Source organism: Solanum pennellii, chromosome 6 (genome assembly GCF_001406875.1).
Source record: "Solanum pennellii chromosome 6, SPENNV200".
Classification (NCBI taxonomy): Eukaryota; Viridiplantae; Streptophyta; class Magnoliopsida; order Solanales; family Solanaceae; genus Solanum; species Solanum pennellii.
In genome coordinates this window covers 49,373,454-49,387,989 of record NC_028642.1, presented here as the reverse complement: position 1 = coordinate 49,387,989, position 14,536 = coordinate 49,373,454, and the positions used below count along the sequence as shown (strand labels likewise).

Genomic DNA, 14,536 nt, shown 5'->3' with positions numbered 1-14,536 from the left:
AAAAAAAAAAAAACTGAAAGAAAATTGTTCACACTTTTTCAATGCTCCTTCTTCTTCCTTTTTGATCAAGCTTTCATCCATGGAGTTTTTGTAGCTCTCTTCAATTTGACATGGTATCAGAGCAGGAACGTTTCTGATTTTCTTGCTTCTTTCCTTCTTCAATCTGCGCATCAAATCCTCTGTGAATTCGATTTTCTGTTTTTCGAAAAACAATGACAAATTCTGCATCTACGAGCACTGCATTGGACAGTGTTCCTTCATCTGGAATTGATACAGGGAGTCACTTCTATATTCATCCCTCAGACAATCCTGGAGCAGTACTTGTACCAGTTCCTTTCAATGGCACTGGTTTTCATTCATGGCGTCGTAGTGTACTTCGTAGCTTGTCAGTGAAGAACAAGCTAGTGTTCATCAATGGAGAGTGTAAGCGACCAGAGGTGAACCATTCCAGTTATCGTCAATGGGTGAGATGCGATGATATGGTCACTTCATGGATTCTCAACTCTCTAGATCGAGACATTGCTGATAGTGTTGAATATGTTAATGATGCTTTGGAGTTATGGACAGAACTGGAGGATCGATATGATCAAACAAATGGAGCCAAATTGTATCAAACTCAGAAGGAGATAAATGACCTTAATCAAGGTATTCTCGATATCACAACATATTACACTCGTATGAAGAAACTTTGGGAAGAATTAAACAGTCTGTGTGTTGCAAGTCAGTGTAGTTGTGTGTGTGTGTGTGGAGCTAAAGCTAATGTTCAGAAGGCAGAACAAGACAGACGGTTGATTCAATTTCTGATGGGGTTAAATGTGGTGTATACTACAATTAGGGGAAGTATCTTGATGATGAATCCCCTACCATCTTTGGCACAAGCTTTTGCCTTACTAGTGCAGGAGGAAAAACAACGAGAATTTAAACCAAATAATCAAATGTTTACTGAGAATAGTTCTCTAGCTGCAGTTTCATCAAGTTCAGGAGGTAGAAGTTTTCAAACAAACTATTCTACCTCCAATACAACACCAAGAGGAAGACCTTTCTGTGACTATTGTAGAAGACCAGGACATGTTAGAGCAAAGTGTTACAAGTTGCATGGCTATCCATCTAATGACACAAATGGCTCTGCTCGAGATCAGCATAATCCAAGGAACACAGTTCAAAACACATATCCAAATCCAAGACCTAACAATAAAGGAAGAGGTGCATCAGCAAATTCTGTAAGACTGTCCTGTGATGGAGATACTAGTGGACAAACAAAGGAATCAAGTTCAACCTCTTGTAATGATCCTCAAGGAAGTGAGAACATCAGTATCACCAAGGAGCAATATGATCAAGTTTCCCACTTACTGAATCAGTTTCAAAATGATGGAGTGTGTGGATCTGTGAACTTTGCAGGTGGTTTTGCTTGCTCTTTTTCTCTTGATTATATCAAACTTTCATGTGAATGTTTCAAAACAAGGACTGATCTATGGATTCTAGACTCAGGAGCTTCTCATCACATGACTTTTAACAAAAATAACCTTATAAATCCAGTAAATCTACCTTATCCTATGTTAGTCAAGTTACCAAATGGATATAGAGTCAAAATCACAGTAGTTGGTAGTGTACATCTTACACCTAAGATCACCTTATCAGGAGTATTGTATGCCCCATCATTCAAATACAATTTAATCTCCATCAACTCTCTTGTGAACCATCTTCAATGCACTGTCTCTTTTTCTAACACCTCTTGTATGTTGCAGGCCCCTTCACTGAAGAGGCCTCTGGAAATTGGTAAGATGCATGGTGGCCTTTATTTCCTTTGCTCAGATTGCTTACAAAAGAACTCACATGCTCAGCATTATTCATCTTCTCCCTACCCTTCATCCAGTAATAAAGTACAATGTACATCTCTTTCTTGTAACTCTCATTCAGATGAAATAAACTCTTCTCTTGTTGGTAATAAAGACAATGTTACTAACAACTCTTTTATTTCTTGTTCCTTTCCTAATGATAGTGTGGATCTGCTGTGGCATTATAGACTTGGTCATGTACCCTTTGTGAAGATGAAAAATATATCTTCCATACCAGCAAAATTCTCATCAAAACAACCTTTCTTCTGTCCTATATGTCCCATGGCAAGACAATCCAGATTACCCTTTCCACCAAAAACACATACCACTACTGGCATTTTTGAACTATTACATGTTGACATCTGGGGTCCATATCAAACAACAACTCATGATAACTTCAAGTATTTCATTACCCTAGTAGATGACTTTAGTAAATCTACCTGGACACAACTTCTAAGTTGTAAAAGCAATGCTTTCCATGTCCTTAAAACCTTTATACTCATGGTAGAGAACCAGTTCAGCACCACTGTTAAAACCATCAGATCAGATAATGGTTTGGAATTCACTAGCAATGAAACCACTCTATTTTTTCAATCCAAAGGGATCATCCATCAGAAATCTTGCCCTTATACTCCTCAACAAAATGGTGTGGTCGAAAGAAAGCACAAATATATTCTTGAGACAGCAAGGGCTCTACTTTTTCAGTCTAAACTCCCAGTGAAATATTGGGGTGAGTGTATACTTGCTTCCACATACCTTATCAATAGGCTGCCTTCTTTTCCTCTTCACAATAAAACTCCATATGAAATTTTATATAAACACAAGCCTGTCTACTCTCACCTAAAGAGCTTTGGATGTTTATGTTATCCTACTACTCCAAAAGCTCACAGAACTAAGTTTGATCCCAAAACCATACCACATGTGTTTGTTGGATATCCTTATGCTACAAAGGGTTACAAAGTCTTGAACTTATCCACTCAGAAAATCCATGTCTCAAGGGATGTTATCTTTCATGAAACTATATTTCCTTTTGCCATGTCTAAAGACCCTACTCACTTTCCAAAATTCCCCTTTTATAGTGTGTCTCTTCATGATTATCCAACATCATATGATGATCAAATTTACTCCAGCAAAGATACCACCACATCACCTACTCATATTACTCCTGAAAATACAACTTCACCTACTCATATCACACCTGAAAATTTCACAGCTATACCACAGCCTAGAAGATCCCAAAGGCTACATAAGACTCCTACATACTTAACTGACTATGTTCACAATATACCATCCTCAAATATTTCGAATTCACAACCACCACAACCACATTCTTTACCCTTGAATGCCCTTTTCACTCTTAAGCATCATGTGTCTCCTGATGTTTTTAGTTCTGATAGTCAGTCCTGTGTAATGAATATTTCTCATGATTGTGAACCTAATTCATATGAGGAAGCATCTATGGATCCTGCATGGCAAAAGGCAATGACACAAGAATTTCTTGCCCTGCATGACAACAATACTTGGACTCTCACAAACCTGCCAAAGGGTAAGAAGTCTGTTGGTTGTAGGTGGGTTTACAAGGTTAAACACAAGGCTGATGGAAGTGTAGAAAGGTATAAAGCAAGACTTGTAGTAAAGGGATATACTCAACATCATGGCATAGACTATACAGAAACCTTCTCACCTGTGGTCAAGATGACCACTGTGAGAACACTTATTGCTGTTGCTGCAAAGAAAAAGTGGAACATACATCAGCTTGATGTGAATAATGCCTTCCTACATGGAGATTTACATGAGGAAGTGTATATGGACATTCCACCAGGTTTGGCCACTCCTCACAAGAATTTAGTTTGCAAGTTAAACAAGTCACTATATGGTTTAAAGCAGGCTAGTAGGCAGTGGTATGAAAAGCTGACTGAGGCACTACACACAAGAGGATATGAACACTCTCCTCATGACTATTCACTGTTTTACAAGAAAAGAGGTACATCTAATGTCTTTCTAGGTGTTTATGTGGATGATATCTTACTGACAGGAACAGACACTAATGAAATTGAGGAGCTAAAAAGGTTCCTTGACAATCAGTTTAAGATCAAAGATCTTGGCAGACTACATTACTTTCTAGGCTTGGAAGTCTTGTACAAAGATGATGGGATTCTGATTTCTCAGAGAAAGTTTGTGTTGGATCTTCTCAAAGAGTTCAATTGTGATCACATGGCTCCTTTGTCTTCTCCACTAGATCCAAATGTCAAGCTAAGATCCCATGAAGGGAAGGTTCTGGATGACCCTACTTATTACAGAAAACTGATTGGCAAGTTGAATTTCCTCACACATACTAGGCTTGATCTCGCTTATGGCGTGCAACTTCTCAGCCAGTACATGCAAGATCCTAGAGAGCCTCATCTACAGGCTGCTTTTCATATGTTAAGATACCTCAAGAAAGATCCTACTCTAGGTGTTTTTATGTCATCTGTTGCCAACTTTGATGTACAAGCATATTGCGATTCTGATTGGGCTGCTTGTCCTGATTCAAGGAGATCTGTTAGTGGTTACATTGTATTGTTAGGCGACAGTCCTATTAGCTGGAAGTCCAAGAAACAAGAAACAATTTCACTCTCTTCAGCTGAAGCAGAGTACAGATCATTGAGAAAGGTAGTAGGTGAGTTAACCTGGTTGCAAAGGTTGTTTGAAGAGCTGAATATACATCAGACTACACCATTTCCTGTGTTTTGTGATAGCCAAGCAGCCATACATATTGCTAAAAATCCTGTTTTTCATGAACGTACGAAACATATAGAAGTGGATTGTCATTTTGTGAGATCAAAACTCCAAGAAGGGCTTATTTCGTTGCATCATGTTGACACTACTAATCAGTTGGCAGATGTTCTCACAAAGGCACTTACTGGGATCAAGCATTCTACAATTCTAGACAAATTGGTTTCGATCACCTCTGCTCCAATTTGAGGGGGGGTATTGAGGTTAAATTAGTCATTACACATAGTTGTTAATGTAATTAATTAGCTGTTAATTCAATTAGTTAGCTATTCAGGAAGTTAGTTAAAGTTTTCTGTTTTGGTTAGTTCTGTTTTGGTGGTTATATAACCACATGTAGCTCACATTTTCAGTTACCAAAAAAAAAAAAACTGAAAGAAAATTGTTCACACTTTTTCAATGCTCCTTCTTCTTCCTTTTTGATCAAGCTTTCATCCATGGAGTTTTTGTAGCTCTCTTCAATTTGACAGTTTTATTATGGTATTATTGTTATCAATCGATCTCTTATATTGAACAAAATTTATATATATATATATATATATATATCCGCACAAGTAGAAATTTGCATATAAAGACTTTGTATAGTCGTTATACTTGGTAAAAATTGGATATGTTCTTTACTTTATTAAGAAAATATTTATATTATTTTAGTGAGATCAAAGTGAAAGTTATATTTTTTAAAAAGATACCTATATGTATACTTTTAATGCACATGAAACAAGGTTTACATACATATCATTTTATATTTACTTTTTATTGTGAGATGATTTGTCATATATTATCTCCTTTTATTAGCTAAATATAGTCGATATATTTGGATAACTGAAATTATACGTGTATTGATATATATTTGTTTATTACTATTAAAAACGAAAAAAGAAGAAAAAAAGTTCGTGTGTATGATCCAGCATGGTCAGTCCCCATATAGAAACCCATAAGTTATAAAATATTCATAATTTGACTCACTATCAAATCTACGTATGAGTTAACTAAAAGTAAACACTAAAATAACTTTAATAAGAACAATTTGATAAAAATATTAATTTTTCTTTATTTTTTAAATTTATGTTTGATCAAACAATGTCACGTAAACGAGGACTAACATGAAGTAAGACCCCTTAACTTTCAAAATAGGATTCAATGGCATTTAGTGATGCTGCCTCATCAAAAAAAGAAGTTGGACTTATCACGTTATATTCAAATCTAGGCAATGCCAAAATTAAAAAGAAACTTCATCAAACTAATTAATATAGTACTACATATATAATAATGATTGTATTTTGTACAAGATCATAAACATTATTCCATATCAAATAATTGAAGCATACTCGAGATTATTATAACTATTCATCACTAGTAGAGCATTTAAGACTACAATTAGAACACAGTACACACGTACCATATATATTGCATGATAATATCTATAATATACCTTGACAACTCATGATCAATACTTACTAAAGTCAAATGTGATTTCTTGGAATTAGGTTTATATTTTTCTACTTAATTCACTGCTGCCATTTGTTGGCTCAAAGTTAGGCTACTGAATGAACATGCACGTTGACCCATTTAATTTATAATAATTTCCAAATCATGTTATTCAAACATAGTGACCTATTTGAATGTCGATCGGTTTATTTATTTTAATTTTTTTAGTTTTCATTGTCCTTGTAATGTTATACACTTTTTGTGACCTTATAATCGTAGTTATCCTTATCCTCTCGAGGGCCAAGTGTACAAATGGCCATTTTAAGTTTCTCAAGTTTAATCGACTAAAAATAAACTATAAATTATATAGGCGTTTGAATTTTAAAGTTGAAATTAGTTGTATGATCTCAAATTCAAGCTTATCACAGATATGAAGTTTGACTCTACAAGATCCTAACTTTAGAATAACCATGTAAAGTTTAAACATAGATTTTGACGTAACTCACTATAAGAAAATTGTGAATTACATGGAGATTTTTCTGAGAATTAGTAAGAAAATTTTTCCAGAAAATTTAAATTTTCATACTAATCCCTAGAAAAATCCTTATGTAATTCACAGATTTCTTATAGTGACTCTACTTTAGATCCGTAAGTATGAATTTGATTTATAATTTTCAAATTCGAGTTTGAAATTAGGCTTTGACAGAGTGCAAATTCAAATCAGAAGCTTTGAAGAAGTATCAACTTTTACGAGCTATTGATTTCAGTAATTCAATTCAACTCAAACCTTCATGTAGTAACAAATTAAAGCAACCAGCGGCTAACTTTTTAATCTGTAATTAAAAAATAGTCATAAATTCAATGAGCTTCGACTAAACCTGCTCTAAAACATCCCAATTAATGAATGGGTTAGTATTTTTAATTTAAAAAAATCTCTACTCAAGCCATTTAGCAAGTTAGACTAGGCTGGCCTCAGGAGCTAAGCCATATTAACGATTCTAATTATAGGGTTTAAAAAGACCATGTTACTCAAAAATAAGATAGTGTAATAATTATTGGAATTTTGCAAAATATTCCGCTCTCTAGCTAAGCGTAGTCACGTTATATGTTTCATTTTTACGGGAACTTGGATTAAAAAAAAAAAGACATATCTTTTTCACTTTGAAAGTCAATACTAATTGACCAATGACCAAAAATCCATTCTTTAATTATTATATTAAGGGAAAAGGGTCTGATATACCTCTTAACTTTGTCATTTGGAGCTGATATACCCTCATTATGAAAGTGACTCATATATGCCTTTATCGTTATACAAGCGGCTCACATATACTCCTGCCGTTACAAAATGACTCACATATACCCTTCATTTAACGGAAGTTCAAAAAAAATTAGTTTTAAATTTATATTTATTACTTTTAATTTTTTTAAAAAATTATTTAGGGGTATATATGATTCTTCTAACAAAGGTCAAGGTATATTTTAATTTTTTTAATACATAAATTATTTTTTGACTTCTTTTATTATAGTTATTTGAGTTTCTTATTCTTATTATATTTTTTTTCTTTCATTCTTTAAAGAAAAAAAATTTAAACTATTTTTTTTGTCTATATTGTAATTTGATTTTTGTATTCGAAGAAAAAGATTTAGTCATCTACAATAAGTTTTACAAGAATATTAGTGAAACATAAATAAATTTGATTATCAAAATAATAATTCTAAATTAGTCATTGAAGCAAAAAAAAAATATGTTTGACGAGGATTAAATTTACTCATATGGGATTATATATTGTAGAAAAAAATAATAAAAAGTTAGATTAAAATTATTTTTTTTTCATTTCCGTTAAAGGAAAAGGGTATATATGAGTCATTTGTTTATAAGTAGGAGCATATATGAACCACTTTCATAACGAGGGGTATATCAGCTCCAAATAACAAAGTTGAGGGGTATATCAGACACTTTTCCCTTATAAGATATCATATATCTGTTGTTTGCTATTAGGAGGTGATAAATGTTCTATAAAATTAGATAAGCTAGATGTGTAAAAATTGACTTAGATATTTCTATCGTAAAAAAATAAAATAAAAATATATTATGAATTCGCTCAACATTTGCACCATATATGGTATGTCAGATCAATCATTCTTGAAACTCATAATATATATCAAAACAATGTAAACCTAAATAATTAAATGAAACGTACTTCGCTCGAGTACACACTTGATATTGTCTCCAAGTATTTAATGACGTTCTCTATAGAGATCTAACATTAAAATAATTAGCATATATGCTTAGAATATGATTAAATAAATAACGGTATTAATGTAAGATTCCTTCTATTGTCCAATGCCTAGGGAAGCTGAGAATTAGCATGAAACAAGGAAAACCAATATAAGTAAAAAACAAATTGATTGCTGACAAACGTAACCTGGATGCTTCCAACCTAAATATATATATATATTTAAAAAAAAATTCCAAATCTTCACAATTAGGAATATATATTTGAAATATATACACTTCTCATTACCGATGAATAGTTGACTATATAATAGATGTTCGGTATTAATATTAAAGTATGACTAAATATTGATTTGCGTTTTGAACTTTTACTCACGGGCTAAAACTTTTTCTGATTAAAGATGAAAGTTTTGGATATTTAGGACGTGTTTTGTCGCACTTAGATTTATGCGTTTTCATGGTTAAATTTATTTTTGGGATTGATGTATAAAATAAAATATTCAAATAAAAGAAAATTAACTTTAGGTTAAAATTTCCTAAAGTATTTTCTTAATATTAATCTGCACGATGCTTCCGATGCTGCCGGGAAGCCTAGGAAAACCAACTGGTAAATAATTCAACGTATTCCAGAAAAAAAAAAAATACTATTGTGGGGTTCAAAAAATAATCTTGACTTAACATTATTTTACAGTTTGTTTTAAATAAATATTTTGATTTTAAATAATTTAATCTATAGAGTAGAATGTATCTTCTTGGGTAGGTTTTTTTTTATGTCTGTTTGCTATGAAAATTCCCAGGCACAATCATCGTGCATTAATTATATATCTAATTATTAATAGAGTCTATAAGTTAGAGACACTTTTATGATTTTTTCTTTCGATTTTTTTTTTAACAAAAAACATGACATTAGCTGCATTTAAGGTGTATGTTTGCCATATTAGTTTATTTGTGTTAGGCTAATAAAATAATTTCAAAGTCTAATCTTGTTGACTAATATGCTTTGCTAGTAATATCTCTCTCTCTCTATTTTGCTAGTATATTTAATTGCACTTTATTTTTTCCCCCCTTACTATACTTTAATATATGTACACACATGTGAAGATATTGCAATTGGATTCTATGTTATGCAAAAGGTAAAACAAATTAAAGAGTAAATTGGGTAGACCATGTTATTTTCCCAAAATTACATACATAGACTATTTTGCACAAAGTCTTTTGTAAGTTGAATTTTAATGAATATTTTGTCTATACATGATTCTTTTCAACGAAGAATGAAAATATTCCTTGAAATAAGAAATTGTAAATAATTGTCTAAACAAAATTTTAATTAATGTATTTCTCTTTAAATATTTTAGGTAATTCTTTTTTTTTCCCTCTCTTTTAGGGAGATCATAAAATGTTAGATATGGACTTATTGCGAGAAAATGATTGATTCGAAATTCTAAAGTCTTGTCAATTCATCAAGGAAATCAATATATAGGACCAAATATGTATATGTTTAGTAAACAAAATGGACCATCAATTAGGCACCACATAATTTGCCTATCGATATATTATCGTTATTATTATGGTTGCTAAAAATTCGTCTAGTCTTGTTCATCGATATGCATATGTAATATTTGTAAGGACGTAAAAATATGAAGCAAAGTTATCGTTCATTTTCTTATTACTCTGTTTGTTCAATAATAGTTGTCCACTATTGACTTGACACGCTCCTTAAGAAACTATAAATAGAAAGGTAATTTTACTATATCTCTCTTTGAATATAATAAATACAATGTCTCAAAAAATGTAATAGGAAAATAACTATAATTAATGATAAGGGTAAATTAGAAACTAAGTATAAAATTATCCATGAATTTCATAAAATCGACAAATATTTGACATCTATTTTTAGTATAGTGAATAAATATTATTGGACGGAGAGTGTATTTTTTTCGAACAAATTTAATTTTCTCTTAGCTTTAGAAATTAATATCGCAATAATTTATTGCATGAATTTTCAAACATCAACCCTCTCCCCATCCCCGCCCAACATAAAATTGGGGGTTGGGAAGGGGACTTTATAAATATTGAAAATTCAACCATCATCAACAATGTAAATTAAAGTTCAGATAGTAAACCAACTAAGCTATTAAGAATTTCAATCACAATCATAATGAGAATAAAGATAACTTGTTTGATCAATTTTGAATGAAATATACTCTTTTGCATTTTGATCTTAAAGTACTATTCGGATTTTGACGTTCTTAATAATTTTTTAAAATTTCGAAACTAAGAAACCATTTGAATTTGGCAATCTTGGATTGTTAGGGGAAAAAGACACCAGGAAAAATATGAAATCTTGTAAGTATATATATCGTTGAGACGACACTACGTACTACATGTCTCAATCTCTAAGAATAAAATACAATTTTGGTAGGTCAAATTTTGGAGTTATTCCAATTTGATAGATGTGTTCATACCTCTATATATATACAAAAAATAATCTACAATTCTCAAATTTGATTATTAAATTCAATGTAAAACCAATCATGAAGTGTGTTTTATTTGGGCAAAAAATAGTTGGAGTCCCATTACATTTTTTTTGTATTGAATTTAATAATCAAATTTGAGAATGGTAGTATTTGACAAATTATTTATGAGAAAGTTACTAAGATTATCCTTTAATCAACTAATTTATTAATATGATCGAAGTATACATAATATATATACCATTAATATTTAGATATATATCATATTATATTAATATGAAATATATATTATCTACACACTTTATACATAATTTTATGAATTAGATGATTAAATGATCTAAAACGTACTCATCCCGTTATTTATTGATACAATTCATTAACCAAAAAGCATTTCATGTCATGCTGAGTCTGGTCTATTTAATTCCATTGAAAATTTGACTAAATATAGTTTTTTTTTTGTGTTGACCATGAACACTCATTAGTGGACTTTTTTTTTTTTAGAAAATAACTAAGAGAATGCGTACGTGCACATTATAATGATTTATTTTTTCAAAAAAGTAATTTAATATTTGAGAAAATGTGGTAGAATAACTAAATATTAGAATAAAAGTTACATTTAAAGATAATTTCTTATATCCTTATAAGTTCAAAATGATTTGGAGCAAAGTAAAACAGTCCAACAAAATTGAAGGGCCAAAGAATAAGATAAATTGAAGTTTTTAACTTTTTCATTGACTTTAATGTGAAGGACCATTTGGCTGAGGCCTTTCCAAAGTACACTGAACTTGTAGGAAATAAATTTTAGTGTAAAAACGAAGCGGCAAATAATTTTTAAGTTGTCTTATCCAAATGAAATTAACCAAATGTGTTACCATAATTAGGTGATTTACAGTCTAATATTAGTAGGTCGAAATTTATGTTGAATCATTTCATATTAATTGTAAGATCAACAAATTTAGGGTTCGTTGGGGGAGGGAGTTAAAAGGGGGCAAAAACTCACTCACACTCATGTTTACATTAGTTGGATAAATATGTTATGCATATATTTAACGTTGGATGATCAAATGCAAAATGAATAACTGTTGATAGTATCATCGATGAAGGAGCTGATTGAGATTATTTAAGCAATTCACGTAATCATTGATCAGTATTATCACTAAATCATACAATTAATAATTAATACACATTCTTATTCTTAATTTTTCACTTAACATAATAAATTCATATGATTAGATAGAAACATTAAGTATTTATTGTTTTTCTACCAACAACCATTTATTGGGTTAAAAGTTTTTTTTGAAATTCTATATAGCGATGGTATAAAAAGTTTGAACGATTATGTTATTTATAAAACATTTATAGATAAATTTCTGAAATAATAAATTAACTTATAACCTTATAATAATGGCCATACAAATAATAAATTAACTCATAAAATTATAATAATGGTCATATATACACACACACTCCTATGCACGTAATTTAAATATTCATAATAGAACATGAGAAATAACGACTCGAGAGTTAATCGTACAGAATATAAAAATATTTTAGAACTAGGACCAGTAACTACAAGGAATTGAACTCACACAATTAAGAGTAGAACATATAGTACTTCATATTTAGGTCAAGTGAATATATAGCTTTGTTGAATTAGAAAGTTAATTAGTATTAAGCGACAAATGCATAGGTTAAAGCTTACACTAAAATAAATTTCCTTTTTCTTTCCATAAAGAATACTAGGGACCTTAGGGTTAAAAAGAAAAAGTAAAAAAGAAAACAAAGCCCCAAAACTTTTTTTTTTCCTTCACCAAAAACTTATTTAACTTTCCTTATTCTTCATCTTTTCTCATCTTACCCCCACGTCCACAAAAAGGAACAATCTCCTCTTTACCCCCTACCCCCATCCCCCCTACACCCCCTTACCCCACATTAGCCTCTCAAAGTGTCATTTTCTCACATATACTTCACACAAAAGAAACAACCATTCACTTCATCTTCATCCTTTGTCATTTCTCTCTCTCTCTCAAAAACTCAATCTCAAATTCCTTCTTGGTACTACTACTACTACCTTTCTTTTGATCTAACACAAAGATAACATAAGTTACTAGTAAGCGCTAGCGCTAGCGCAAAGAAAGAGAAGAAGTATATACATGGAGCTATTCCCAGCACAACCAGACTTATCTTTACAAATAAGTCCTCCAAACAACAAATCATCATCAACAACAACAACAACAACATGGAAGGCTATGAGTAGTAATAATAACAATACTGATAGAGATGAGATGGACTTATTCTTCTTGAGAAGAGCTTTAGAATCAAAACCTGATAACAACAATACTCTTTTTGAGCTTTCTTTATCTAATCCTAATTATAAACCTTCTCATCATACTCAACTAATTAACTCTTCCCATTTTCATCCCCTACAAAACACAAACTTCATCCACCAACAAAATCAACAACAACTTAACATCATGACACCTATAAGAGGAATTCCATTGTACAATCAAAACCCTCTTCCTCTTTCTCTTTCTCATCATCATAATAACTACCCAATATTTGCTCACCAAACCTTTGAAAATACTGCTCCTACAACAACACCTACATTACCTATACATTCTTCTGGATATTGTATTAGTAGTTTTAGTAACAATAGTAACAAAACTATACCTAATTCCTCACCAACAACTATCCCTTTTCATCATTCTAATCATCAAGGTGGGCTAATGCGATCTAGATTTTTATCAAGGTTCCCTAAACGTACCATGAGAGCGCCACGTATGCGATGGACTAGTAGTCTTCATGCCAGATTTGTTCATGCTGTTGAGCTCTTGGGTGGCCATGAAAGTAGGCTTCTTTTCTATCTCTTCTTATTCTATTAGTACTTTGTTTTTTCCTTTTTCGCCAATCAGAGTGATAAAGGGCTGAATCTTAGTTGATCGCAACAGTATGACTCATCGTTGAGGGTTCATATGAACTTGTTATTGCTTTCATCTTGATCCATAAATACATATGCAAAACTAAATTAAATTATGTTTATTGAGTGTTCAACTGACTATCTAAATTTTCATTTTGTCGGTGAGAGTTAGATTTCCCAATTTCTCCTCCCCTTGCCACCAATTTCTTTTTTAATAAAAAAAATGAGATTTTATCTTTGAAGTAATATGCATTCAATTATACTAATTAACTAATTTCATTTATTTTTGGGGATTTTTTAGGAGCAACACCCAAATCAGTTCTTGAGCTAATGGATGTGAAAGATCTCACTTTGGCACATGTTAAATCCCATTTACAGGTAAAATTTTGTACATTTTTTCAACTCATTTTCTTGTGATTGTAGAATTTTAATACTACTAGCTAGTTTGAATTTCCTGTGGGTGCAAAAAAAAGTTTGGAGTCTTCGCAAAAGTTTAATTCTTACAAGAAGGCAACATTATTAGAAGAAAAATGTCTAAAATCAACAGACATTTCAAATTCCAATGTAACATTTTTTTTAAAAAAAATTCAATTTTGTTTGTTTTTTATTCTATACTTAGGTAGCTAGCCTAGTCTAGAAAATAGATCTGATGGTTCTGCAAAGGCTATAATGTGTTTTATTTTGCTTTGGAGAATGAACCATTTATCTAAGTACGTACGTAGTAGCAGTAGAAGTTGTAGTAGAAGAATATAGTAATAATAAAGAAAGAAAAGAAAAAAGGGGTTCAATAACAGAGGGGAAAAGAGTCTTTTTTCATAATGATTCATCAATAATACAATATTAGAGACAGACAAAATATCAAAGAATGTACAAG

At 31.4% G+C, this 14,536-nt stretch overlaps 1 protein-coding gene across 2 annotated transcripts in view; it reads left to right on the top strand.

The window, feature by feature from the left end:
* Nucleotides 1–12,720: 12,720 nt before the first annotated feature.
* Nucleotides 12,721–14,536, top strand: part of LOC107021289 (probable transcription factor KAN2) — a 6,418-nt gene continuing 4,602 nt past the window's right edge. The window contains exons 1-2 of one of the 2 annotated variants that reach the window (XM_015221917.2): nt 12,721–13,592; nt 13,964–14,040. In XM_015221917.2, the coding sequence (XP_015077403.1) occupies nt 12,899–13,592; nt 13,964–14,040 (771 nt within the window). In that variant the 5' untranslated portion in view covers nt 12,721–12,898. The remainder of the gene's footprint in view (nt 13,593–13,963; nt 14,041–14,536) is intronic. The other variant, XM_015221916.2, reaches the window with a different exon arrangement.